This window comes from Phaenicophaeus curvirostris, unplaced genomic scaffold (genome assembly GCF_032191515.1).
Source record: "Phaenicophaeus curvirostris isolate KB17595 unplaced genomic scaffold, BPBGC_Pcur_1.0 scaffold_516, whole genome shotgun sequence".
In the NCBI taxonomy this organism is placed as follows: domain Eukaryota; kingdom Metazoa; phylum Chordata; class Aves; order Cuculiformes; family Cuculidae; genus Phaenicophaeus; species Phaenicophaeus curvirostris.
The window spans coordinates 1-27,846 of NW_027207080.1; the positions used below are offsets into that span (position 1 = coordinate 1).

The 27,846-nt window shown below is 62.5% G+C and overlaps 1 protein-coding gene across 1 annotated transcript in view; it reads left to right on the forward strand.

Moving 5' to 3' along the window:
- Positions 1 to 5,616: 5,616 nt before the first annotated feature.
- The window catches only part of LOC138735169 (helicase SRCAP-like), a gene marked incomplete at its 3' end in the record, with an annotated part of 45,903 nt that continues 23,673 nt past the window's right edge, over positions 5,617 to 27,846 (forward strand). Inside the window, exons 1-5 of the mRNA XM_069883073.1 lie at positions 5,617 to 5,780; positions 10,115 to 10,300; positions 12,495 to 12,680; positions 13,882 to 14,022; positions 27,588 to 27,735. Coding sequence (XP_069739174.1) covers positions 5,670 to 5,780; positions 10,115 to 10,300; positions 12,495 to 12,680; positions 13,882 to 14,022; positions 27,588 to 27,735 — 772 coding nt within the window. The remainder of the gene's footprint in view (positions 5,781 to 10,114; positions 10,301 to 12,494; positions 12,681 to 13,881; positions 14,023 to 27,587; positions 27,736 to 27,846) is intronic.

Consider the following 27,846-nt stretch of genomic DNA (forward strand, 5'->3'; position numbering starts at 1 on the left):
GGTGGGGGCGAAGTCTCGCGAGATCTCGCTGGGGGCGGGAAGCGAGGAGGGGGTGTGAAATCTCGCGAGATCTACCGCGTCCGGGCTACGAGGTCTCGCGAGATCTCCGCGAGGGGCGGGAAATGAGGGAAGGCGGGAGGGGCGAAATCTCGCGAGATTTCCCGCGTTGGGATACGAGATCTCGCGAGAGCGGGGAGGCGGGAGGGGTGCGAAGTCTCGCGAGATTTCACGTGTCGGGGATAGGAAGTCTCGCGAGATCCCTCCGGAGGGGGCGGGAAAGGAAGGGAGGCGGGGGACGGAAATCTCGCGAGACCCGCCGTGTCGGAGATAGGAAGTCTCGCGAGATTTGGCGTTCCCGCCTCCCCGCCGGCCGCGCGCGCGGCTCGCCCCCCCCTCCCCCTCCTCCCCCCTCGCCGCCGCCGCCATTTTGCCGCCGGGCTCGGTGTCGGCGGACTCCATTTCCCGTGAGCCCCCGTGGAGCCGGGGCGGGGAGGGAGGGAGGGGTGAGGGGGGGGGGTGTCGGGACGGGGTTGGGGGGGTTGAGGGCCGGGGGGGGCCATTTTGCGGCGGGCGATGGCGGCGGCGCCGCGGCGGGGCTGAGGGCGGCGGTGGCGGAGCGGGAGGCGCCTCCACGGGGTCCCTCCGGCCGCTCCCGCCGGGGCCGCTGAGGTGAGGGGGGAGGGGGGTGGTGGGATCGCTGTGGGGGTCTCTGTGGGGCAGAGGATGCGGGGTTCAGGCGTCTCTGTGGGGTTCAGGAGGCCGTGTGGGGATCTCTATGGGGGCTGTGGGGCGAGGGGTGTCTGTGGGGAAGGGGCTGTGGGGCTTATGGGTCTCTATGGGGCAGGGGCTGTGGGGCGAGGGGGGCTCTATGGGTCTGGGAACAGGGGGTCTCTATGGGGTGAAGAGGGTGGTGTGGGGGTCTCTGTGGGGCTCCGGGGTCTCTGTGGGGCTCCGGGGTCTCTGTGGGGCTCCGGGGTCTCTGTGGGGCTCGGGGGTCTCTGTGGGGCAGTGGCTGTGGGGCTCAGGGGTCTCTGTGGAGCTCAGGGGTCTCTATGGGGCAGGGGCTGTGGGGCTCAGGGGTGTCTGTGGGGCTCAGGGGTCTCTATGGGGCAAGGGCTGTGGAGCTGGGGGGGCTCTATGGGGTGAATAGGGGATTCGGGGGTCTCTGGGGTGGGGGGGGCGCTGTGGGGGTCTCTGTGGGGCTCAGGGGTCTCTATGGAGCAGGGGCTGTGGGGCTCAGGGGTCTCTGTGGGGCTCAGGGGTCTCTGTGGGGCTGGGGGGCAGTGTGGGGTGGTGGGATTGCTGCGGGGGTCTCTATGGGGCAGAGGATGTGGGGTTCAGGGGTCTCTATGGGGTTCAGGAGGCCGTGTGGGGATCTGTATGGGGTCTGTGAGGTTGTGGGGGCTGTGGGGTTCAGGGTCTCTGTGGGGTGAGGGGGGCGATGTGGGGGGTCTCTGGGGCAGGGGCTGTAGGGCTGAGGGGGTTCTGTGGGATGAGGGTCTCTGTGGGGCTCCGGGGTCTCTGTGGGGCTCCGGGGTCTCTATGGGGCAGGGGCTGTGGGGCTCAGGGGTCTCTGTGGGGCTGGGGGACAGTGTGGGGTGGTGGGATTGCTGCAGGGGTATCTATGGGGCAGAGGATGTGGGGTTCAGGGGTCTCTATGGGGTTCAGGAGGCCGTGTGGGGATCTGTATGGGGTCTGTGAGGTTGTGGGGGCTGTGGGGCGAGGGGGGTTCAGGGTCTCTGTGGGGTGAGGGGGGCGATGTGGGGGTCTCTGTGGGGCAAGGGGGGGTCTCTATGGGGCAGGGCCTGTGGGGCTCGGGGGTCTCTGTGGGGCAGGGCCTGTGGGGCTCCGGGGTCTCTGTGGGGCTCGGGGGTCTCTATGGGGCAGGGGCTGTGGGGCTCAGGGGTCTCTGTGGGGCTGGGGGGCAGTGTGGGGTGATGGGATCGCTGTGGGGGTCTCTGTGGGGCAGAGGATGTGGGGTTCAGGGGTCTCTATGGGGCTCAGAAGGTCATGAGGGGATCTCCATGAGGGTCTCTGTGGGGCGAGGGGGGCTCTATGGGGTGAAGAGAATGGTGTGGGGGTCTCTGTGGGGCTCAGGGGTCTCTGTGGGGCTCAGGGGTCTCTGTGGGGCTCAGGGGTCTCTATGGGGCAGGGGTTGTGGGGCTCAGGGGTGTCTGGGGCTCAGGGGTCTCTGTGGGGCTCGGCTCAGGGATCTCTCTGGGGCTCAGGGATCTCTCTGGGGCAGGGGCTGTGGGGCTCAGGGGTCTCTGTGGGGCAGGGGCTGTGGGGCTCAGGAGTCTCTGTGGGGTCAGTAGGGGATTGGGGGGTCTCTGGAGTGACTGGAGGCAGTGTGGGTGTCTCTATGGGGCAGGGGCTGGGGGGGCTCGATGGGGCTCAGGGGTCTCTATGGGGCAGGGGCTGTGGGGGCTCGATGGGGCTCAGGGGTATCTATGGGGCAGGGGCTGTGGGGCTGGGGGGGCTCTATGGGGTGAAGGGATCTCTATGGGGCAGGGGCTGTGGGGCTCAGGGGTCTCTGTGGGGCAGGGGCTGGGGGTTCTCTATGGGGTCAATAGAGGATCAGGGGGTCTCTGGGGTGAGGGGGGGCACTGTGGGGGTCTCTGTGGGGCTCAGGGGTCTCTGTGGGGCTCAGGGGTCTCTGTGGGGCTCAGGGGTCTCTGTGGGGCAGGGGCTGGGGGTTCTCTATGGGGTCAATAGAGGATCAGGGGGTCTCTGGGGTGAGGGGGGGCACTGTGGGGGTCTCTGTGGGGCTCAGGGGTCTCTATGGGGCAGGGGCTGTGGGGCTCAGCTTTCTCTGTGGGGGGTTTCTACGGGGCTGGGGGCACAGCCCTCAGTTTTTTAGGGTCCAGCACCCCTTTTTGGGGTCTCAGCACCCACTTTTAGATCCCTTTTGGGTTCCAGCACCCAGTTTCTGGGGTTCAGCAGCCATTGGGGTGCTCAGCATCCATTTCTTGGGGGGCCCAGCACCCCTTGGGGTGCGCAGGGTCCGTTTTGGGGGGGCTCAGCACCCTCTTTTAGGATGCGCTGGATCCAACACCTACTTTTTAGGGTTCAGCAGCCACTGGGGTGTCCAGCACCCATTTCTTTGGGGGGCTCAGCACCCACTGGGATGCGCGGGATCCATTTTGGGGGGCTCAGCACCCATTTTGGAGCCCAACACCCACTTTTGGGGGGGCCCAGCACCCACTGGAGCGCGCAGGATCCATTTTGGGGGGGCTTAGCACCCTCTTTTGGGGGGGTAGCACCCAGTTTTTGAGGGATGCTGCATCCTTGGGGGCCCAGAACCCATTTTTTGGGGTCCAGCACCCACTTCTGGGGTGTGCTGGATCAATTTGGGGTCCCAGCACCCACTGTTTGGGGTCCCAGCACCCACTTTTGGGGTCCCAGCACCCACTTTTGGGGTCCAGCACCCACTTCTGGGGTCCCAGCACCCATTGGGGTGCGCAGGATCCTCTTTGGGGGGGCTCAGCAACCTCTTTTAGGGGGGTAGCACCCATTTTGGGGGCCTCTGTGGCTTTTTTTGAGGGTCTCAGTGTGTTTTTTGGCATCTCGGGACCTATTTTTGGGGTTCAGCGCCTGGTTTTGGGGTTCAGCCCCCCCGGGTCGGGCACCCACTCTCCCCTCTCCTCCCCCAGGAGCCCCCCCCGCGTCACCGACACCGTGGAAGTGGAGTGTGAGGAGGAGGAGGAGGGCCCCGCGCACACAGGTGGGGCAACTGGGAGCACTGGGGGGGGAACTGGGAGTGCTGGGGACCATACTGGGAGTCCTGGTGGGTGCTGGGGCCATACTGGGACCCTCCTGGGAGCACTGGGGGGTGCTGAGACCATTCTGGGGTCATACTGGGAGCACTGGTGGGTACTGGGGCCATACTGGGGTCATACTGGGAGCTCTGGTGGGTACTGGGGCCATACTGGGGTCATACTGGGAGCACTGGTGGGTACTGGGACCATTCTGGGGTCATACTGGGAGCACTGGTGGGTGCTGGGACCATACTGGGGTCATACTGGGAGCACTGGTGGGTACTGGGACCATTCTGGGGTCATACTGGGAGCTCTGGTGGGTACTGGGAGCCTACTGGGGCCATACTGGGAGCTCTGGTGGGTGCTGGGAGCCTACTGGGGCCATAGTGGGAGCACTGGTGGGTACTGGGAGCCTAGTGGGGTCATACTGGGAGCACTGGTGGGTACTGGGAGCCTACTGGGGCCATACTGGGAGCACTGGTAGGTACTGGGAGCCTAGTGGGGTCATACTGGGAGCACTGGTAGGTACTGGGAGCCTACTGGGGCCATACTGGGAGCACTGGTGGGTACTGGGAGCCTAGTGGGGTCATACTGGGAGCACTGGTGGGTACTGGGAGTCTACTGGGGCCATACTGGGAGCACTGGTGGGTACTGGGAGCCTACTAGAACCATACTGGGAGCACTGGTGGGTACTGGGAGCCTACTGGGGCCATACTGGGAGCACTGGTGGGTACTGGGAGCCTACTAGAACCATACTGGGAGCACTGGTGGGTACTGGGAGCCTACTGGGGCCATACTGGGAGCACTGGTGGGTACTGGGAGCCTACTGGGGTCATACTGGGAGCACTGGTGGGTACTGGGAGCCTAGTGGGGTCGTACTGGGAGCACTGGTAGGTACTGGGAGCCTACTGGAGCCATACTGGGAGCACTGGTGAGTACTGGGAGCCTACTGGGGCCATACTGGGAGCACTGGTGGGTGCTGGGAGCCTACTGGGGCCATACTGGGGCCATACTGGGAGCACTGGTGGGTACTGGGAGCCTACTGGGGCCATACTGGGGCCATACTGGGAGCACTGGTGGGTGCTGGGAGCCTATTGGGGCCATACTGGGGCCATACTGGGAGCACTGGTGGGTGCTGGGAGCCTACTGGGGCCATACTGGGGCCATACTGGGAGCACTGGTGGGTGCTGGGAGCCTACTGGGGCCATACTGGGGCCATACTGGGAGCACTGGTGGGTACTGGGAGCCTACTGGGGCCATACTGGGAGCACTGGTGGGTACTGGGAGCCTACTGGGGCCATACTGGGAGCACTGGTGGGTACTGGGAGCCTACTGGGGTCATACTGGGAGCACTGGTGGGTACTGGGAGCCTACTGGGGTCATACTGGGAGCACTGGTGGGTACTGGGAGCCTACTGGGGTCATACTGGGAGCACTGGTGGGTACTGGGAGCCTACTGGGGCCATACTGGGAGCACTGGTGGGTACTGGGAGCCTACTGGGGCCATACTGGGAGCACTGGTGGGTACTGGGAGCCTACTGGGGCCATACTGGGAGCACTGGTGGGTACTGGGAGCCTACTGGGGCCATACTGGGAGCACTGGTGGGTACTGGGAGCCTAGTGGGGCCATACTGGGGCCATACTGGGAGCACTGGTGGGTACTGGGGCCATTTTGGTGCCATTTTGGGGCCACCAGGGGGCGCTGGGAGGCTCCTGGGACCGCGCTGGCTCCATGCTGGGCATGTACTGCTCCGTACTGGTCCGTACTGGTCCATACTGGTCCGTACTGGTCCGTACTGGTCCGTACTGGTCCGTACTGGTCCGTACTGGTCTATACTGGTCGTAGGCGGCGCAGCGCGGCGCAGGCTGGGCGGCGCGGGCGCGCAGGAGCTGGCCGAGGGCTCGGGGCAGGATGAGGCCCCCCCTTCCCAGCAGCCCCTGGGGCAGGAGGGCGGCCCCGGGGACCCCCCCCCGCCGACACCCCCCCCCCGCGGCTCCCCCCGACCCGCCCCGCGGCACGCAGGTGAGGGGGGGGGCACCCCGAGAGGGACCCCCAAAAACGACACCCCCCCCCACCTTGGGACCCCCAAAAGGCACCCCCCCCCATCTCCTTTGGGACCCCCAAAAGGACCCCCCCCATCTCCTTTGGGACCCCCAAAAGGCACCCCCCCATCTCCTTTAGGACCCCCAAAAGGACCCCCCCCTAAGAGGGACCCCCAAAAGGACCCCCCCCTAAGAGGGACCCCCAAAAGGACCTGCCCCCCAAGAGGGAACCCCAAAATGACCCCCCCCTCTTCCTTTGGGACCCCCAGAAGGATCCCCCTCCAAGAGGGACCCCCAAAAGGACCCCCCCCTCCTTTGGGACCCCCCCATCTCCTTTGGGACCCCCAAAATGACCCCCTCCATCTCCTTTGGGACCCCCAAAAGGACCCCCCCCCCCACCTTGGGAGCCCCAAAAGGGCCCCCCCCACTTTGGGACCCCCAAAAGGACCCCCCCCCCATCTCCTTTGGGACCCCCCCCCGTCTCCTTTGGGACCCCCAAAATGACCCCCCCCGTCTCCTTTGGGACCCCCAAAAGGACCCCCCCCCCCCCTCCTTTGGGACCCCCAAAAGGACCCCCCCCCATCTCCTTTGGGACCCCCAAAAGGACCCCCCCCATCTCCTTTGGGACCCCCAAAAGGACCCCCCCCAAGAGGGACCCCCAAAAGGACCCCCCTTATCTCCTTTGGGACCCCCAAAATGAACCCCCCCCCATCTCCTTTGGGACCCCCAAAATGACACCCCCCCCCCCTCCTTTCGGACCCCCAAAAGGACACCCCCCCCCCAAGAGGGAACCCTAAAATGACCCCCTCCTCTTCCTTTGGGACCCCCAGAAGGATCCCGCCCCCAAGAGGGACCCCCAAAATGACCCCCCCCCTCCTTTGGGACCCCCCCATCTCCTTTGGGACCCCCAAAAGGACACCCCCCCCCGCCTCTGGGCCCCCCCAAAAAGGGACTCCTGCACCCCAAAGGGTCCCCCATCTCTGGTCCCCCCCAGACCCCCCCAAATCCCTTCCTGACCCCCCCAAACCCCTTCCTGAGCCCCCTGTGTCCCCCCAAACCCCTCCTGACCCCCCAAACCCCCTCTTGACCCCCCCAAACCAGTCCTAACCCCCCCCAAACCCCTTCCCGACACCCCCAAACCTCTCTGGACCCCCCCAAGCCAGTCCTAACCCCCCCCAAACCCCTCCTGACCCCCTCCAAAGCCCTTCCGGACACCCCCAAACCAGCCCTAACCCCCCCAAACCCCTTCCCGACACCCCCAAACCCCCTCTGGACCCCCCCAAACCAGTCCTAACCCCCCCCCAAAGCCCCCCGTGTCCCCCCCAAACCCCTTCCTGTTACCCCAAAACTCCTTCTGACCCCCCTGTGTCCCCCCCAAGGCCCCTCTTGACCCCCCAAAACCAGACCTAGCCCCCCCAGACCCCTTCCTGTCCCCCCAAACTCCTTCTGATCCCCCTGTGTCCCCCCCAAATCCCTTCCTGTCCCCCCCAAACTCCTTCTGACCCCCTCTTGACACCCCCAAACCCCCTCTTGACACCCCCAAACCCCCTCCTGACCCCCCCAAACCCCCTCTTGACACCCCCAAACCCCTCTTGACCCTCTGAAACCCCTTCCTGTTCCCCCACAAACTCTTTCTGACCTTCCTGTGTTCCTCTGAAACCCCCTCTTGACACCCCCCAAACCCCCTCTTGACACCCCCAAACCCCTTCCTGTCCCCCCAAACTCCTTCTGACCCCCCTGTGTCCCCCCCAGACCCCTTTCTGTCCCCCCCAAACTCCTTCTGACCCCCCTGTATCCCCCCCAAACCCCTTTCTATCCCCCCCAAACTCCTGGTAACCCTCCTGTGTCCCCCCCAAAACCCCTCCTGACCCCCCCAAACCCCTTCCTGTCCCCCCTCAACTCCTTCTGACTCCCCTGTGTCCCCCCCAAACCCCTTCCTGTCCCCCCCAAACTCCTTCTGACTCCCCTGTGTCCCCCCCAAACCCCTTCCTGTCCCCCCCAAACTCCTTCTGACTCCCCTGTGTCCCCCCCAAACCCCTTCCTGTCCCCCCCAAACTCCTTCTGACTCCCCTGTGTCCCCCCCAAACCCCTTCCTGTCCCCCCCAAACTCCTTCTGACTCCCCTATGTCCCCCCCAAACCCCTCCTGACCCCCCCAAACCCCTTCCTGTCCCCCCCAAACCCCTTCTGACTCCCCTATGTCCCCCCCAAACCCCTCCTGACCCCCCCAAACCCCTCCTGACGCCCCCAAACCACCTTTTGACCCCCCTGTGTCCCCCCCAAACCCCTCCTGACGCCCCCAAACCCCTTCCTGTCCCCCCCAAACTTCTTCTGACTCCCCTATGTCCCCCCCAAACCCCTCCTGACCCCCCCAAACCCCTTCCTGTCCCCCCCAAACTCCTTCTGACTCCCCTATGTCCCCCCCAAACCCCTCCTGACCCCCCCAAACCCCTCCTGACGCCCCCAAACCACCTTTTGACCCCCCTGTGTCCCCCTCAAACCACTCCTGACGCCCCCAAACCCCTTCCTGTCCCCCCCAAACTCCTTCTGACTCCCCTATGTCCCCCCCTAACCCCTTCCTGACCCCCCCAAACTCCTCCTGACGCCCCCAAACCACCTTTTGACCCCCCTGTGTCCCCCTCAAACCCCTTCCTGTCCCCCCTAAACTCCTTCTGATCCCCCTGTGTCCCCCCCAAATCCCTTCCTGTCCCCTCAAACTCTTTCTGACTCCCCTATGTCCCCCCCCAAACCCCTCCTGATGCCCCCAAACCCCTTCCTGTTCCCCCAAACTTCTTCTGACTCCCCTATGTCCCCCCAAACCCCTCCTGACCCCCCCAAACCCCTTCCTGTCCCCCCCAAACTCCTTCTGACTCCCCTATGTCCCCCCCAAACCCCTCCTGACCCCCCCAAACCCCTTCCTGATGCCCCCAAACCACCTTTTGACCCCCCTGTGTCCCCCCCAAACTCCTCCTGACGCCCCCAAACCCCTTCCTGTCCCCCCAAACTCCTTCTGACTCCCCTATGTCCCCCCCAAACCCCTTCCTGTCCCCCCCAAACCCCTTCTGACTCCCCTATGTCCCCCCCAAACCCCTCCTGACCCCCCCAAACGCCTTCCTGATGCCCCCAAACCACCTTTTGACCCCCCTGTGTCCCCCTCAAACCCCTCCTGACGCCCCCAAACCCCTTCCTGTCCCCCCCAAACTCCTTCTGACTCCCCTATGTCCCCCCCTAACCCCTTCCTGACCCCCCCAAACTCCTCCTGACGCCCCCAAACCACCTTTTGACCCCCCTGTGTCCCCCTCAAACCACTCCTGACGCCCCCAAACCCCTTCCTGTCCCCCCCAAACTCCTTCTGACTCCCCTATGTCCCCCCCTAACCCCTTCCTGACCCCCCCAAACTCCTCCTGACGCCCCCAAACCACCTTTTGACCCCCCTGTGTCCCCCTCAAACCCCTTCCTGTCCCCCCTAAACTCCTTCTGATCCCCCTGTGTCCCCCCCAAATCCCTTCCTGTCCCCTCAAACTCTTTCTGACTCCCCTATGTCCCCCCCAAACCCCTCCTGATGCCCCCAAACCCCTTCCTGTCCCCCCAAACTTCTTCTGACTCCCCTATGTCCCCCCCAAACCCCTTCCTGTCCCCCCCAAACTCCTTCTGACTCCCCTCCTGTCCCCCCCAAACCCCTCCTGTCCCCCCCAAACCCCTTCCTGTCCCTGCCAAACTCCTTCTAACCCTCCTGCATCCCCCCCAAACCCCTCCTGATGCCCCCAAACCCCTTCCTGTCCCCCCCAAACTCCTTCTGACTCTCCTATGTCCCCCCCAAACCCCTTCCTGTCCCCCCCAAACTCCTTCTGACTCTCCTATGTCCCCCCCAAACCCCTTCCTGTCCCCCCCAAACCCCTTCCAGACCCCCCAAACTTCTTCTGACTCCCCTATGTCCCCCCCAAACCCCTTCCTGTCCCCCCCAAACTCCTTCTGACTCCCCTATGTCCCCCCCAAACCCCTCCTGACCCCCCCAAACCCCCTCCTGACCCCCCCAAACCCCTCCTGACCCCCCCAAACCCCTCCTGACGCCCCCAAACCACCTTTTGACCCCCCTGTGTCCCCCCCAAACCCCTCCTGACACCCCCAAACCCCTTCCTGTCCCCCCCAAACTCCTTCTGACTCCCCTATGTCCCCCCCAAACCCCTCCTGATGCCCCCAAACCCCTTCCTGTCCCCCCCAAACCCCTTCTGACTCCCCTATGTCCCCCCCAAACCCCTCCTGACCCCCCCAAACGCCTTCCTGACGCCCCCAAACCACCTTTTGACCCCCCCCAGCTCCCCGCGAGCAGAATGACGGGCAGCAGCCCAGTGTCGCCGGCCTCCTCGGGCTCCCCGGGCAGCGTCTCCCCCCCGGCCTCGTCCCCCGCCGGCCCCCCCCGCCCCGATGGCCCCCCCGGCCCCCCGGAGCCCCCCAGCCTCTGGGACAAGACCCACGCCGAGATCGCCGAGCAGGCCAAGCACGTAAGGACCCCCCCGGGGGCGGCGCTCAGCCCCGTAGCGGCCGCTGGAGAATCTCAGAGGGGGTTTGGGGGGGAGGCTGAGCCCCGTAGCGGCCGCTGGAGAATCTCAGAGGGGGTTTCGGGGGGAGGCTGAGCCCCGTAGCGGCCGCTGGAGAGTCTCAGAGGGGGTTTGGGGGGGAGGCTGAGCCCCGTAGCGGCCGCTGGAGAATCTCAGAGGGGGTTTGGGGGGGAGGCTGAGCCCCATAGTGGCCGCGGGAGAATCTCAGAGGGGGTTTGGGGGGGGGGCTGAGCCCCATAGCGGCCGCTGGAGAATCTTGGAGGGGGTTTGGGGGGGAGGCTGAGCCCCATAGCGGCCGCTGGAGAATCTCGGGGGGTGTGGGAGGGGGTCTGGGGAGGGGCTGAGCCTCATAGCGGCCGCTGGAGAATCTCTGTGGGGGGCTCAGCCCCATAGCGGCCACTGGAGAATCTCGGAGGGGGTTTGGGGGGGGGCTCAGCCCCATAGCGGCTGCTGGAGAATCTCAGGGGGGTGCGGGAGGGGGTTTGGGGGGGGGCTCAGCCCCATAGTGGCCGCTGGAGAATCTCGGGGGGTGGCGGGAGGGGGTTTGGGGGGGGGCTGAGCCTCATAGCGGCCACTAGAGAATCTCGGGGGGTGGCGGGAGGGGGTTTGGGGGCGGGGCTGAGCCTCATAGCGGCCGCTGGAGAATCTCTATGGGGGGCTTAGCCCCATAGTGGCCGCCGGGTGGCCACTAGGTGGTGATTAGTGGCCATGAGTGACCTCTGGTGGCCACTGGGTGATGGTTGGTGGCCATGAGTGATGGTTGGTGGCCACTGGGTGATGGTTGGTGGCCATAAGTGACCCATGGTGGCCGCTGGGTGATGCTTGGTGGCCACTGAGTGATGCTTGGTGGCCTTTGGGTGGTCGTGAGTGACGTTGGGTGCCGTTTGGTGGCCACAAGTAACCTGTGGTGGCCCCTGGGTGCCGTTTGGTGGCCCTTGGGTGCCGTTTGGTGGCCATTAGATGGTCCTGAGTGATGTTGGGTGATGTTTGGTGGCCACGAGTGACCCGTGGTGGCCGCTGGGTGATGCCTGGTGGCCACTGAGTGATGCTTGGTGGCCTTTGGGTGGTCGTGAGTGACGTTGGGTGCCGTTTGGTGGCCCTTGGGTGCCGTTTGGTGGCCATTAGATGGTCCTGAGCGACGTTGGGTGCCGTTTGGTGGCCCTTGGGTGCCGTTTGGTGGCCATTAGATGGTCTTGAGTGACGTTGGGTGCCGTTTGGTGGCCATTTGGTGGCCACAAGTAACCTGTGGTGGCCACTGGGTGCCGTTTGGTGGCCCTTGGGTGCCGTTTGGTGGCCATTAGATGGTCCTGAGCGACGTTGGGTGCTGTTTGGTGGCCATTTGGTGGCCACAAGTAACCTGTGGTGGCCACTGGGTGCTGTTTGGTGGCCCTTGGGTGCCGTTTGGTGGCCATTAGATGGTCCTGAGTGACGTTGGGTGCCGTTTGGTGGCCACGAGTGACCCGTGGTGGCCACTGGGTGATGCTTGGTGGCCACTGAGTGATGCTTGGTGGCCTTTGGGTGGTCCTGAGCGACATTGGGTGCCCTTTGGTGGCCCTTGGGTGCCGTTTGGTGGCCATTAGATGGTCCTGAGCAACGTTGGGTGCCGTTTGGTGGCCCCTGGGTGCCGTTTGGTGGCCATTAGATGGTCCTGAGCGACGTTGGGTGCCGTTTGGTGGCCATTTGGTGGCCACAAGTAACCTGTGGTGGCCACTGGGTGCTGTTTGGTGGCCCTTGGGTGCCGTTTGGTGGCCATTAGATGGTCCTGAGCGACGTTGGGTGCCGTTTGGTGGCCCTTGGGTGCCGTTTGGTGGCCACAAGTAACCTGTGGTGGCCCCTGGGTGCCGTTTGGTGGCCCTTGGGTGCCGTTTGGTGGCCATTAGATGGTCCTGAGTGATGTTGGGTGATGTTTGGTGGCCACGAGTGACCCGTGGTGGCCGCTGGGTGATGCCTGGTGGCCACTGAGTGATGCTTGGTGGCCTTTGGGTGGTCGTGAGTGACGTTGGGTGCCGTTTGGTGGCCCCTGGGTGCCGTTTGGTGGCCATTAGATGGTCCTGAGCGACGTTGGGTGCCGTTTGGTGGCCCCTGGGTGCCGTTCGGTGGCCACCAGCGGCGTTTGACGCGTGTCCTTGCGCCGCAGGAGGCCGAGGTGGAGCACCGGGTGGCCGAGATGAAGCGCGAGGGCTTCTGGTCTCTTCGCCGCTTGCCCAAGGTCCCCGAGCCGGCGCGGCCCAAGGTCCACTGGGACTATCTGTGCGAGGAGATGCAGTGGTTGGCCGCGGACTTCGCCCAGGAGCGGCGCTGGAAGAGGGGAGTCGCCCGCAAGGTGGGACCTCCCGGGGCCTCCCCGGGGCGGGGGGAGGCGCGGGTGGCAGCTCCGAGGGGTTTGGAGGAGGTTAAACCACCAGGAGAAGCTCTGGTGGTATCTCCGAGGGGTTTGGAGGAGGTTAAACCATGAGTGGTAGCAGCTCCGAGGGGTTTGGGGGAGGTTAGACCATGAGGAGAAGCTCTGGTGGCATCTCTGAGGGGTTTGGGAGAGACTTTTCCTCCAGGAGAAGCTCTGGTGGCATCTGGGAAGAGTTTGAGAGAGATTTTTCCTTCAGGAGAGGCTCTGGTGGCATCTCCAAGGGGTTTGGAAGAGGTTAAACCACAAGTGGTGGCATCTGGGAGGGGTTTAGAAGAGGTTAAACCACCAGGAGAAGCTTTGGTGGCATCTCCGAGGGGTTTGGAAGAGGTTAAACCACCAGGAGAAGCTCTGGTGGCATCTCCGAGGGGTTTGGAAGAGGTTAAAGCACTAGGAGAAACCCTGGTGGCATCTCAGAGGGGTTTGGAAGAGGTTAAAGCACAAGTGGTGGCATCTGAGAGGGGTTTGGAAGAGGTTAAACCACCAGGAGAAGCTCTGGTGGCGTCTGGGAAGGGTTTGAGAGAGACTTTTTCTCCAGGAGAAGCTCTGGTGGCAGCTCCAAGGGGTTTGGAAGAGATTAAAGCACTAGGAGAAGCTCTGGTAGCATCTAGGAGGGGTTTGGAAGAGGTTAAACCATGAGTGGTGGCATCTGAGAGGGGTTTGGAAGAGGTTAAACCACCAGGAGAAGCTCTGGTGGCATCTCGAAGGGGTTTGGAAGAGGTTAAACCACCAGGAGAAGCTCTGGTGGCATCTCGAAGGGGTTTGGAGGAGGTTAAACCACAAGGAGAAGCTCTGGTGGCATCTGAGAGGGGTTTGGAGGAGGTTAAACCACAAGTGGTGGCAGCTCCGAGGGGTTTGGAGGAGGTTAAACCACAAGAAGAAGCTCTGGTGGCATCTGGGAGGGGCTTGGAAGAGGTTAAACCACCCGGAGAAGCTCTGGTGGCATCTCCAAGGGGTTTGGAGGAGGTTAAACCACAAGTGGTGGCATCTCCGAGGGGTTTGGAAGAGGTTAAACCACCCGGAGGAGCTCTGGTGGCATCTCCGAGGGGTTTGTGGGTGCTGAAGGCCCTGGTGGCCCCCTGGTGGCCCCCCGGTGGCCCCCGGTGGCCCGTGTCCCCCGCAGGTGGTGCGGATGGTGATGCGGCACCACGAGGAGCAGCGGCAGAAGGAGGAGCGGGCCAAGCGGGAGGAGCAGGCCAAGCTGCGCCGCGTGGCCGCCGCCATTGCCAAGGAGGTCAAGCAGTTCTGGACCAACGTCGAGAAGGTGAGGGGGGTCTCTCCTGGGCTACCAACCTCCTCTGGGTGGCCACCGGCTTTCTTGGTCGTTTGGTGGCTCTTGATTGACTCCTGGTGGCCGTTGGTTGACTCCTGGTCATCCATCTTGGCCATTGGGTGGCTTCTGGTGGCCCTCGGTGACCCCTGGTGGCCATTGGTGACCCTTGGTGGCCGTTGGTTGACTCCTGGGCATCCATCTTGGCCACTGGGTGACCCCTGGTGGCCCTTGGTGACCCCTGGTGGCCATTGGTTGACTCCTGGGCATCCATCTTGGCCACTGGGTGGCTACTGGTGGCCCTCGGTGACCCCTGGTGGCCATTGGTTGACTCCTGGTCATCCGTCTTGGCCACTGGGTGGCTACTGGTGGCCCTTGGTGACCCCTGGTGGCCATTAGGTGCCTCTTGGCCATTGATGTTGGTCATTGGTTGACTCCTGGTCATCCGTCTTGGCTATTGGGTGGCTTCTGGTGGCCCTTGGTGACCCCTGGTGGCCATTGGTTGACTCCTGGTCATCCGTCTTGGCCATTAGGTGACCCCTGGTGGCCCTTGGGTGCCATTTGGTGGCCCAGGGTGCCGTTTAGTGCCCCTGGGATCCATTTGGTGGCCCTTGGGTGCCGTTTTGTGGCCTTTAGGAGCCGTTTGGTGGCCCCGGGGTGCCGTTTGGTGGCCACAGGTGCCGTTTGGTGGCCCCAGGGTTCTATTTGGTGGCCCTGGGGTGCCGTTTGGTGGCCCCGGGGTGCCGTTTGGTGGCCCCTGGGTGCCATTTGGTGGCCACAGGTGCCGTTTAGTGGCCCTGGGGTGCCATTTCGTGCCCCTGGGGTGCCATTTGATGTCCCTTGGGTGCCGTTTAGTGGCTCCTGGGTGCCATTTGGTGGCCCTGGGGTGCCGTTTGGTGGCCACAGGTGCCATTTAGTGGTTCTTGGGTGCAATTTAGTGGCCACAGGTTCCGTTTGGTGGCCCTTGGGTGCCATTTGGTGGCCCTTGGGTGCCATTTTGTGGCCTTTAGGAGCCGTTTGGTGGCCCTTGGGTGCCATTTGGTGGCCCAGGGTGCCGTTTAGTGGCCCTTGGGTGCCATTTGGTGGCCCACACGTGCCATTTGGTGGCCACAGGAGCCGTTTAGTGGCCCTTGGGTGCAATTTAGTGGCCTTTAGGAGCCGTTTGGTGGCCCTTGGGTGCCATTTTGTGGCCTTTAGGAGCTGTTTAGTGGCCCTTGGGTGCCATTTGGTAGCCCATGGGTGCCATTTTGTGGCCACAGGTGCTGTTTAGTGGCCCTTGGGTGCCGTTTGGTGGCCCCAGGGTGCCATTTGGTGGCCTTTAGGAGCCGTTTAGTGGCCCTGGGGTGCCGTTTGGTGGCCCTTGGGTGCCATTTGGTGGCCCTTGGGTGCCATTTGGTGGCCTTTAGGAGCCGTTTGGTGGCCCTTGGGTGCCGTTTGGTGGCCTTTAGGAGCCGTTTGGTGGCCCTTGGGTGCCGTTTGGTGGCCCTTGGGTGCCGTTTGGTGGCCCTTGGGTGCCGTTTAGTGCCCCCGGGGTGCCGTTTGGTGGCCCTTGGGTGCCGTTTGGTGGCCCTTGGGTGCCGTTTAGTGGCCCTTGGGTGCCGTTTGGTGGCCCATGGGTGCCATTTGGTGGCCACAGGTGCCGTTTAGTGGCCCATGGGTGCCATTTGGTGGCCCAGGGTGCTGTTTAGTGGCCCAGGGTGCCATTTGGTGGCCCTTGGGTGCCATTTGGTGGCCCTTGGGTGCCATTTGGTAGCCCTTGGGTGCCGTTTTGTGGCCTTTAGGAGCCGTTTGGTGGCCCCGGGGTGCCGTTTGGTGGCCCCAGGGTGCCATTTGGTGGCCCTTGGGTTCTATTTGGTGGCCCCTGGGTGCCATTTGGTGGCCACAGGTGCCGTTTAGTGGCCCTGGGGTGCCATTTTGTGGCCACAGGTGCCGTTTGGTGGCCCTTGGGTGCCGTTTAGTGGCCCTTGGGTGCCGTTTAGTGGCTCCTGGGTGCCGTTTGGTGGCCACAGGTGCCGTTTAGTGGCCCTTGGGTGCCGTTTGGTGGCCCCAGGGTGCCATTTTGTGGCTTTTAGGAGCCATTTGGTGGCCCTTGGGTGCCATTTGGCGGCCCAGGGTGCCGTTTGGTGGCCCTTGGGTGCCATTTGGTGGCCCTTAGGAGCCGTTTAGTGGCCCTTGGGTGCCATTTGGTAGCCCATGGGTGCCATTTGGTGGCCCAGGGTGCTGTTTGGTGGCCCTTGGGTGCCATTTGGTGGCCCTTGGGTGCCATTTGGTAGCCCTTGGGTGCCATTTTGTGGCCTTTAGGAGCCGTTTGGTGGCCCTTGGGTGCCATTTGGTGGCCCAGGGTGCCGTTTAGTGGCCCTTGGGTGCCATTTGGTAGCCCATGCGTGCCATTTGGTGGCCACAGGAGCCGTTTAGTGGCCCTTGGGTGCAATTTAGTGGCCTTTAGGAGCCGTTTGGTGGCCCTTGGGTGCTATTTGGTGGCCTTTAGGAGCCATTTACTGGCCCTTGGGTGGCATTTGGTAGCCCATGGGTGCCATTTGGTGGCCACAGGTGCCGTTTAGTGCCCCTGGGATCCATTTGGTGGCCCTTGGGTGCCATTTTGTGGCCTTTAGGAGCCATTTGGTGGCCCTGAGGTGCCGTTTGGTGGCCCTTGGGTGCCGTTTAGTGGCCCTTGGGTGCAATTTAGTGGCCTTTAGGAGCCGTTTGGTGGCCCCGGGGTGCCATTTGGTGGCCCAGGGTGCCGTTTAGTGCCCCTGGGATCCATTTGGTGGCCCTTGGGTGCCATTTTGTGGCCTTTAGGAGCCGTTTGGTGGCCCTGAGGTGCCATTTGGTGGCCCTTGGGTGCCATTTGGTGGCCTTTAGGAGCCGTTTGGTGGCCCTTGGGTGCCATTTGGTGGCCCAGGGTGCCGTTTAGTGGCCCTTGGGTGCAATTTAGTGGCCTTTAGGAGCCGTTTGGTTGCCCTTGGGTGCTATTTGGTGGCCTTTAGGAGCCATTTACTGGCCCATGGGTGCCATTTGGTGGCCCAGGGTGCCGTTTAGTGCCCCTGGGATCCATTTGGTGGCCCTTGGGTGCCATTTTGTGGCCTTTAGGAGCCGTTTGGTGGCCCTGAGGTGCCGTTTGGTGGCCCTTGGGTGCCGTTTAGTGGCCCTTGGGTGCAATTTAGTGGCCTTTAGGAGCCGTTTGGTGGCCCCGGGGTGCCATTTGGTGGCCCCAGGGTGCCGTTTAGTGGCCCAGGGTGCCGTTTAGTGGCCCTTGGGTGCCATTTCGTAGCCCATGCGTGCCATTTGGTGGCCACAGGAGCCGTTTAGTGGCCCTTGGGTGCAATTTAGTGGCCTTTAGGAGCCGTTTGGTGGCCCTTGGGTGCCATTTTGTGGCCTTTAGGAGCTGTTTAGTGGCCCCTGGGTGCCATTTGGTAGCCCCTGGGTGCCATTTGGTGGCCACAGGTGCCGTTTAGTGGCCCTTGGGTGCCGTTTGGTGGCCCCAGGGTGCCATTTTGTGGCTTTTAGGAGCCATTTGGTGGCCCTGGGGTGCCATTTGGTAGCCCCTGGGTGCCATTTGGTGGCCACAGGTGCTATTTAGTTGCCCTTGGGTGCCATTTGGCGGCCCAGGGTGCCGTTTAGTGGCCCAGGGTGCCGTTTAGTGGCCCTTGGGTGCCATTTCGTAGCCCATGCGTGCCATTTGGTGGCCACAGGAGCCGTTTAGTGGCCCTTGGGTGCAATTTAGTGGCCTTTAGGAGCCGTTTGGTGGCCCTTGGGTGCCATTTTGTGGCCTTTAGGAGCTGTTTAGTGGCCCTTGGGTGCCATTTGGTAGCCCCTGGGTGCCATTTGGTGGCCACAGGTGCTATTTAGTTGCCCTTGGGTGCCATTTGGCGGCCCAGGGTGCCGTTTGGTGGCCCTTGGGTGCCATTTGGTGGCCTTTAGGAGCCGTTTAGTGGCCCTTGGGTGCCATTTGGTGGCCACAGGTGCCGTTTGGTGGCCCTTGGGTGCCATTTGGTGGCCCAGGGTGCCGTTTGGTGGCCCTTGGGTGCCATTTGGTGGCCTTTAGGAGCCGTTTAGTGGCCCTTGGGTGCCGTTTGGTGGCCCATGGGTGCCATTTGGTGGCCACAGGTGCCGTTTAGTGGCCCTTGGGTGCCATTTGGTAGCCCATGGGTGCCATTTGGTGGCCCTTGGGTGCCATTTGGTAGCCCTTGGGTGCCATTTTGTGGCCTTTAGGAGCCGTTTGGTGGCCCCGGGGTGCCATTTGGTGGCCCAGGGTGCCGTTTAGTGCCCCTGGGATCCATTTGGTGGCCCTTGGGTGCCATTTTGTGGCCTTTAGGAGCCGTTTGGTGGCCCTGAGGTGCCGTTTGGTGGCCCTTGGGTGCCGTTTAGTGGCCCTTGGGTGCAATTTAGTGGCCTTTAGGAGCCGTTTGGTGGCCCCGGGGTGCCATTTGGTGGCCCCAGGGTGCCGTTTAGTGGCCCAGGGTGCCGTTTAGTGGCCCTTCGGTGCCATTTCGTAGCCCATGCGTGCCATTTGGTGGCCACAGGAGCCGTTTAGTGGCCCTTGGGTGCAATTTAGTGGCCTTTAGGAGCCGTTTGGTGGCCCTTGGGTGCCATTTTGTGGCCTTTAGGAGCTGTTTAGTGGCCCCTGGGTGCCATTTGGTAGCCCATGGGTGCCATTTGGTGGCCACAGGTGCCGTTTAGTGGCCCTTGGGTGCCGTTTGGTGGCCCCAGGGTGCCATTTTGTGGCTTTTAGGAGCCATTTGGTGGCCCTGGGGTGCCATTTGGTAGCCCCTGGGTGCCATTTGGTGGCCACAGGTGCTATTTAGTTGCCCTTGGGTGCCATTTGGCGGCCCAGGGTGCCGTTTGGTGGCCCTTGGGTGCCATTTGGTGGCCTTTAGGAGCCGTTTAGTGGCCCTTGGGTGCCATTTGGTGGCCACAGGTGCCGTTTGGTGGCCCTTGGGTGCCATTTGGTGGCCCTTGGGTGCCGTTTGGTGCCCCCTTGGGTGCCATTTGGTGGCCTTTAGGAGCCGTTTGGTGGCCCTTGGGTGCCATTTGGTGGCCTTTAGGAGCCGTTTGGTGGCCCTTGGGTGCCATTTGGTGGCCTTTAGGAGCCGTTTAGTGGCCCTTGGGTGCCGTTTGGTGGCCCATGGGTGCCATTTGGTGGCCACAGGTGCCGTTTAGTGGCCCTTGGGTGCCATTTGGTAGCCCATGGGTGCCATTTGGTGGCCCTTGGGTGCCATTTGGTAGCCCTTGGGTGCCATTTTGTGGCCTTTAGGAGCCGTTTGGTGGCCCTTGGGTGCCATTTGGTGGCCCAGGGTGCCGTTTAGTGCCCCTGGGATCCATTTGGTGGCCCTTGGGTGCCATTTTGTGGCCTTTAGGAGCCGTTTGGTGGCCCTGAGGTGCCGTTTGGTGGCCCTTGGGTGCCGTTTAGTGGCCCTTGGGTGCAATTTAGTGGCCTTTAGGAGCCGTTTGGTGGCCCCGGGGTGCCATTTGGTGGCCCCAGGGTGCCGTTTAGTGGCCCAGGGTGCCGTTTAGTGGCCCTTGGGTGCCATTTCGTAGCCCATGCGTGCCATTTGGTGGCCACAGGAGCCGTTTAGTGGCCCTTGGGTGCAATTTAGTGGCCTTTAGGAGCCGTTTGGTGGCCCTTGGGTGCCATTTTGTGGCCTTTAGGAGCTGTTTAGTGGCCCTTGGGTGCCATTTGGTAGCCCCTGGGTGCCATTTGGTGGCCACAGGTGCCGTTTAGTGGCCCTTGGGTGCCGTTTGGTGGCCCCAGGGTGCCATTTTGTGGCTTTTAGGAGCCATTTGGTGGCCCTGGGGTGCCATTTGGTAGCCCCTGGGTGCCATTTGGTGGCCACAGGTGCTATTTAGTTGCCCTTGGGTGCCATTTGGCGGCCCAGGGTGCCGTTTAGTGGCCCTTGGGTGCCATTTGGTGGCCCTTGGGTGCCATTTGGTGGCCTTTAGGAGCCGTTTAGTGGCCCTTGGGTGCCATTTGGTGGCCACAGGTGCCGTTTGGTGGCCTTTAGGAGCCGTTTAGTGGCCCTTGGGTGCCATTTGGTGGCCTTTAGGAGCCGTTTAGTGGCCCTTGGGTGCCATTTGGTGGCCCTTGGGTGCCATTTGGTGGCCCTTGGGTGCCGTTTGGTGCCCCCTTGGGTGCCATTTGGTGGCCTTTAGGAGCCGTTTAGTGGCCCTTGGGTGCCATTTAGTGGCCCTTGGGTGCCATTTGGTGGCCACAGGTGCCGTTTGGTGGCCCTTGGGTGCCGTTTGGTGGCCCCAGGGTGCCATTTTGTGGCTTTTAGGAGCCATTTGGTGGCCCTGGGGTGCCATTTGGTAGCCCCTGGGTGCCATTTGGTGGCCACAGGTGCTATTTAGTTGCCCTTGGGTGCCATTTGGTGGCCCTTGGGTGCCATTTGGTGGCCTTTAGGAGCCGTTTAGTGGCCCTTGGGTGCCATTTGGTGGCCACAGGTGCCGTTTGGTGGCCCTTGGGTGCCATTTGGTGGCCCTTGGGTGCCGTTTGGTGCCCCCTTGGGTGCCATTTGGTGGCCCAGGGTGCCGTTTGGTGGCCCTTGGGTGCCATTTGGTGGCCTTTAGGAGCCGTTTAGTGGCCCTTGGGTGCCGTTTGGTGGCCCATGGGTGCCATTTGGTGGCCACAGGTGCCGTTTAGTGGCCCTTGGGTGCCATTTGGTAGCCCATGGGTGCCATTTGGTGGCCCTTGGGTGCCATTTGGTAGCCCTTGGGTGCCATTTTGTGGCCTTTAGGAGCCGTTTGGTGGCCCCGGGGTGCCATTTGGTGGCCCAGGGTGCCGTTTAGTGGCCCTGGGATCCATTTGGTGGCCCTTGGGTGCCATTTTGTGGCCTTTAGGAGCCGTTTGGTGGCCCTGAGGTGCCGTTTGGTGGCCCTTGGGTGCCGTTTAGTGGCCCTTGGGTGCAATTTAGTGGCCTTTAGGAGCCGTTTGGTGGCCCCGGGGTGCCATTTGGTGGCCCCAGGGTGCCGTTTAGTGGCCCAGGGTGCCGTTTAGTGGCCCTTCGGTGCCATTTCGTAGCCCATGCGTGCCATTTGGTGGCCACAGGAGCCGTTTAGTGGCCCTTGGGTGCAATTTAGTGGCCTTTAGGAGCCGTTTGGTGGCCCTTGGGTGCCATTTTGTGGCCTTTAGGAGCTGTTTAGTGGCCCCTGGGTGCCATTTGGTAGCCCATGGGTGCCATTTGGTGGCCACAGGTGCCGTTTAGTGGCCCTTGGGTGCCGTTTGGTGGCCCCAGGGTGCCATTTTGTGGCTTTTAGGAGCCATTTGGTGGCCCTGGGGTGCCATTTGGTAGCCCCTGGGTGCCATTTGGTGGCCACAGGTGCTATTTAGTTGCCCTTGGGTGCCATTTGGCGGCCCAGGGTGCCGTTTGGTGGCCCTTGGGTGCCATTTGGTGGCCTTTAGGAGCCGTTTAGTGGCCCTTGGGTGCCATTTGGTGGCCACAGGTGCCGTTTGGTGGCCCTTGGGTGCCATTTGGTGGCCCTTGGGTGCCGTTTGGTGCCCCCTTGGGTGCCATTTGGTGGCCCAGGGTGCCGTTTGGTGGCCCTTGGGTGCCATTTGGTGGCCTTTTGGAGCCGTTTGGTGGCCCTTGGGTGCCATTTGGTGGCCTTTAGGAGCCGTTTAGTGGCCCTTGGGTGCCGTTTGGTGGCCCATGGGTGCCATTTGGTGGCCACAGGTGCCGTTTAGTGGCCCTTGGGTGCCATTTGGTAGCCCATGGGTGCCATTTGGTGGCCCTTGGGTGCCATTTGGTAGCCCTTGGGTGCCATTTTGTGGCCTTTAGGAGCCGTTTGGTGGCCCTTGGGTGCCATTTGGTGGCCCAGGGTGCCGTTTAGTGCCCCTGGGATCCATTTGGTGGCCCTTGGGTGCCATTTTGTGGCCTTTAGGAGCCGTTTGGTGGCCCTGAGGTGCCGTTTGGTGGCCCTTGGGTGCCGTTTAGTGGCCCTTGGGTGCAATTTAGTGGCCTTTAGGAGCCGTTTGGTGGCCCCGGGGTGCCATTTGGTGGCCCCAGGGTGCCGTTTAGTGGCCCAGGGTGCCGTTTAGTGGCCCTTGGGTGCCATTTCGTAGCCCATGCGTGCCATTTGGTGGCCACAGGAGCCGTTTAGTGGCCCTTGGGTGCAATTTAGTGGCCTTTAGGAGCCGTTTGGTGGCCCTTGGGTGCCATTTTGTGGCCTTTAGGAGCTGTTTAGTGGCCCTTGGGTGCCATTTGGTAGCCCATGGGTGCCATTTTGTGGCCACAGGTGCCGTTTAGTGGCCCTTGGGTGCCGTTTGGTGGCCCCAGGGTGCCATTTTGTGGCTTTTAGGAGCCATTTGGTGGCCCTGGGGTGCCATTTGGTAGCCCCTGGGTGCCATTTGGTGGCCACAGGTGCTATTTAGTTGCCCTTGGGTGCCATTTGGTGGCCCTTGGGTGCCATTTGGTGGCCTTTAGGAGCCGTTTAGTGGCCCTTGGGTGCCATTTGGTGGCCACAGGTGCCGTTTGGTGGCCCTTGGGTGCCATTTGGTGGCCCTTGGGTGCCGTTTGGTGCCCCCTTGGGTGCCATTTGGTGGCCCAGGGTGCCGTTTGGTGGCCCTTGGGTGCCATTTGGTGGCCTTTAGGAGCCGTTTAGTGGCCCTTGGGTGCCGTTTGGTGGCCCATGGGTGCCATTTGGTGGCCACAGGTGCCGTTTAGTGGCCCTTGGGTGCCATTTGGTAGCCCATGGGTGCCATTTGGTGGCCCTTGGGTGCCATTTGGTAGCCCTTGGGTGCCATTTTGTGGCCTTTAGGAGCCGTTTGGTGGCCCCGGGGTGCCATTTGGTGGCCCAGGGTGCCGTTTAGTGGCCCTGGGATCCATTTGGTGGCCCTTGGGTGCCATTTTGTGGCCTTTAGGAGCCGTTTGGTGGCCCTGAGGTGCCGTTTGGTGGCCCTTGGGTGCCGTTTAGTGGCCCTTGGGTGCAATTTAGTGGCCTTTAGGAGCCGTTTGGTGGCCCCGGGGTGCCATTTGGTGGCCCCAGGGTGCCGTTTAGTGGCCCAGGGTGCCGTTTAGTGGCCCTTCGGTGCCATTTCGTAGCCCATGCGTGCCATTTGGTGGCCACAGGAGCCGTTTAGTGGCCCTTGGGTGCAATTTAGTGGCCTTTAGGAGCCGTTTGGTGGCCCTTGGGTGCCATTTTGTGGCCTTTAGGAGCTGTTTAGTGGCCCCTGGGTGCCATTTGGTAGCCCATGGGTGCCATTTGGTGGCCACAGGTGCCGTTTAGTGGCCCTTGGGTGCCGTTTGGTAGCCCATGGGTGCCATTTGGTGGCCCTTGGGTGCCATTTGGTGGCCCAGGGTGCCGTTTAGTGGCCCTTGGTTGCCATTTGGTAGCCCATGCGTGCCATTTGGTGGCCACAGGTGCCGTTTAGTGCCCCTGGGATCCATTTGGTGGCCCTTGGGTGCCATTTTGTGGCCTTTAGGAGCCATTTGGTGGCCCTGAGGTGCCGTTTGGTGGCCCTTGGGTGCCGTTTAGTGGCCCTTGGGTGCAATTTAGTGGCCTTTAGGAGCCGTTTGGTGGCCCCGGGGTGCCATTTGGTGGCCCAGGGTGCCGTTTAGTGCCCCTGGGATCCATTTGGTGGCCCTTGGGTGCCATTTTGTGGCCTTTAGGAGCCGTTTAGTGGCCCTTGGGTGCCATTTGGTGGCCCTTGGGTGCCATTTGGTGGCCTTTAGGAGCCGTTTGGTGGCCCTTGGGTGCCATTTGGTGGCCCAGGGTGCCGTTTAGTGGCCCTTGGGTGCAATTTAGTGGCCTTTAGGAGCCGTTTGGTTGCCCTTGGGTGCTATTTGGTGGCTTTTAGGAGCCATTTACTGGCCCTTGGGTGCCATTTTGTGGCCTTTAGGAGCCGTTTGGTGGCCCCGGGGTGCCATTTGGTGGCCCAGGGTGCCGTTTAGTGCCCCTGGGATCCATTTGGTGGCCCTTGGGTGCCATTTTGTGGCCTTTAGGAGCCGTTTGGTGGCCCTGAGGTGCCGTTTGGTGGCCCTTGGGTGCCGTTTAGTGGCCCTTGGGTGCAATTTAGTGGCCTTTAGGAGCCGTTTGGTGGCCCCGGGGTGCCATTTGGTGGCCCCAGGGTGCCGTTTAGTGGCCCAGGGTGCCGTTTAGTGGCCCTTGGGTGCCATTTCGTAGCCCATGCGTGCCATTTGGTGGCCACAGGAGCCGTTTAGTGGCCCTTGGGTGCAATTTAGTGGCCTTTAGGAGCCGTTTGGTGGCCCTTGGGTGCCATTTTGTGGCCTTTAGGAGCTGTTTAGTGGCCCTTGGGTGCCATTTGGTAGCCCCTGGGTGCCATTTGGTGGCCACAGGTGCTATTTAGTTGCCCTTGGGTGCCATTTGGCGGCCCAGGGTGCCGTTTGGTGGCCCTTGGGTGCCATTTGGTGGCCTTTAGGAGCCGTTTAGTGGCCCTTGGGTGCCATTTGGTGGCCACAGGTGCCGTTTGGTGGCCCTTGGGTGCCATTTGGTGGCCCAGGGTGCCGTTTGGTGGCCCTTGGGTGCCATTTGGTGGCCTTTAGGAGCCGTTTAGTGGCCCTTGGGTGCCGTTTGGTGGCCCATGGGTGCCATTTGGTGGCCACAGGTGCCGTTTAGTGGCCCTTGGGTGCCATTTGGTAGCCCATGGGTGCCATTTGGTGGCCCTTGGGTGCCATTTGGTAGCCCTTGGGTGCCATTTTGTGGCCTTTAGGAGCCGTTTGGTGGCCCCGGGGTGCCATTTGGTGGCCCAGGGTGCCGTTTAGTGGCCCTGGGATCCATTTGGTGGCCCTTGGGTGCCATTTTGTGGCCTTTAGGAGCCGTTTGGTGGCCCTGAGGTGCCGTTTGGTGGCCCTTGGGTGCCGTTTAGTGGCCCTTGGGTGCAATTTAGTGGCCTTTAGGAGCCGTTTGGTGGCCCCGGGGTGCCATTTGGTGGCCCCAGGGTGCCGTTTAGTGGCCCAGGGTGCCGTTTAGTGGCCCTTCGGTGCCATTTCGTAGCCCATGCGTGCCATTTGGTGGCCACAGGAGCCGTTTAGTGGCCCTTGGGTGCAATTTAGTGGCCTTTAGGAGCCGTTTGGTGGCCCTTGGGTGCCATTTTGTGGCCTTTAGGAGCTGTTTAGTGGCCCCTGGGTGCCATTTGGTAGCCCATGGGTGCCATTTGGTGGCCACAGGTGCCGTTTAGTGGCCCTTGGGTGCCGTTTGGTGGCCCCAGGGTGCCATTTTGTGGCTTTTAGGAGCCATTTGGTGGCCCTGGTGTGCCATTTGGTAGCCCCTGGGTGCCATTTGGTGGCCACAGGTGCTATTTAGTTGCCCTTGGGTGCCATTTGGTGGCCCTTGGGTGCCATTTGGCGGCCCAGGGTGCCGTTTGGTGGCCCTTGGGTGCCATTTGGTGGCCTTTAGGAGCCGTTTAGTGGCCCTTGGGTGCCATTTGGTGGCCACAGGTGCCGTTTGGTGGCCCTTGGGTGCCATTTGGTGGCCCTTGGGTGCCTTTTGGTGCCCCCTTGGGTGCCATTTGGTGGCCTTTAGGAGCCGTTTGGTGGCCCTTGGGTGCCATTTGGTGGCCTTTAGGAGCCGTTTGGTGGCCCTTGGGTGCCATTTGGTGGCCTTTAGGAGCCGTTTAGTGGCCCTTGGGTGCCGTTTGGTGGCCCATGGGTGCCATTTGGTGGCCACAGGTGCCGTTTAGTGGCCCTTGGGTGCCATTTGGTAGCCCATGGGTGCCATTTGGTAGCCCATGGGTGCCATTTGGTGGCCCTTGGGTGCCATTTGGTAGCCCTTGGGTGCCATTTTGTGGCCTTTAGGAGCCGTTTGGTGGCCCTTGGGTGCCATTTGGTGGCCCAGGGTGCCGTTTAGTGCCCCTGGGATCCATTTGGTGGCCCTTGGGTGCCATTTTGTGGCCTTTAGGAGCCGTTTGGTGGCCCTGAGGTGCCGTTTGGTGGCCCTTGGGTGCCGTTTAGTGGCCCTTGGGTGCAATTTAGTGGCCTTTAGGAGCCGTTTGGTGGCCCCGGGGTGCCATTTGGTGGCCCCAGGGTGCCGTTTAGTGGCCCAGGGTGCCGTTTAGTGGCCCTTGGGTGCCATTTCGTAGCCCATGCGTGCCATTTGGTGGCCACAGGAGCCGTTTAGTGGCCCTTGGGTGCAATTTAGTGGCCTTTAGGAGCCGTTTGGTGGCCCTTGGGTGCCATTTTGTGGCCTTTAGGAGCTGTTTAGTGGCCCCTGGGTGCCATTTGGTAGCCCCTGGGTGCCATTTGGTGGCCACAGGTGCCGTTTAGTGGCCCTTGGGTGCCGTTTGGTGGCCCCAGGGTGCCATTTTGTGGCTTTTAGGAGCCATTTGGTGGCCCTGGGGTGCCATTTGGTAGCCCCTGGGTGCCATTTGGTGGCCACAGGTGCTATTTAGTTGCCCTTGGGTGCCATTTGGCGGCCCAGGGTGCCGTTTAGTGGCCCTTGGGTGCCATTTGGTGGCCCTTGGGTGCCATTTGGTGGCCTTTAGGAGCCGTTTAGTGGCCCTTGGGTGCCATTTGGTGGCCACAGGTGCCGTTTGGTGGCCTTTAGGAGCCGTTTAGTGGCCCTTGGGTGCCATTTGGTGGCCTTTAGGAGCCGTTTAGTGGCCCTTGGGTGCCATTTGGTGGCCCTTGGGTGCCATTTGGTGGCCCTTGGGTGCCGTTTGGTGCCCCCTTGGGTGCCATTTGGTGGCCTTTAGGAGCCGTTTAGTGGCCCTTGGGTGCCATTTAGTGGCCCTTGGGTGCCATTTGGTGGCCACAGGTGCCGTTTGGTGGCCCTTGGGTGCCGTTTGGTGGCCCCAGGGTGCCATTTTGTGGCTTTTAGGAGCCATTTGGTGGCCCTGGGGTGCCATTTGGTAGCCCCTGGGTGCCATTTGGTGGCCACAGGTGCTATTTAGTTGCCCTTGGGTGCCATTTGGTGGCCCTTGGGTGCCATTTGGTGGCCTTTAGGAGCCGTTTAGTGGCCCTTGGGTGCCATTTGGTGGCCACAGGTGCCGTTTGGTGGCCCTTGGGTGCCATTTGGTGGCCCTTGGGTGCCGTTTGGTGGCCTTTAGGAGCCGTTTGGTGGCCCTTGGGTGCCATTTGGTGGCCCAGGGTGCCGTTTAGTGGCCCTTGGGTGCCATTTGGTAGCCCATGCGTGCCATTTGGTGGCCACAGGAGCCGTTTAGTGGCCCTTGGGTGCAATTTAGTGGCCTTTAGGAGCCGTTTGGTGGCCCTTGGGTGCTATTTGGTGGCCTTTAGGAGCCATTTAGTGGCCCTTGGGTGCCATTTGGTAGCCCATGGGTGCCATTTGGTGGCCACAGGTGCCGTTTAGTGCCCCTGGGATCCATTTGGTGGCCCTTGGGTGCCATTTTGTGGCCTTTAGGAGCCGTTTGGTGGCCCCAGGGTGCCGTTTAGTGGCCCAGGGTGCCGTTTAGTTGCCCAGGGTGCCGTTTAGTTGCCCTTGGGTGCCGTTTGGTGGCCCCGGGTGCCGTCTGGTGGCCCCGGGTGCCGTCTGGTGGCCGCGGGGTGACGGTTGGTGGCCCCAGGTGCCATTTAGTGGCCGCGGGGTGCCGTCTGGTGGCCCCGGGTGCCGTCTGGTGGCCGCGGGGTGACGGTTGGTGGCCGCGGCAGGTGGTGCAGTTCAAGCAGCAGTCGCGGCTGGAGGAGAAGCGCAAACAGGCCCTGGACCTGCAGCTCGACTTCATCGTGGGCCAGACGGAGAAATACTCGGATCTGCTGAGCCGCAGCCTCAACGCCCCCCGGCGCGGCCACCACCCCGGTGAGGGCGGCCACCGGCGCGGGGCGGGGGCTACCGGGGGGAGGGGGGACACAGGGGAGGGGACGGGGGCACCTACGGGTGCTGGGGAGGGGGTGGTGGCCACCAGAAGGG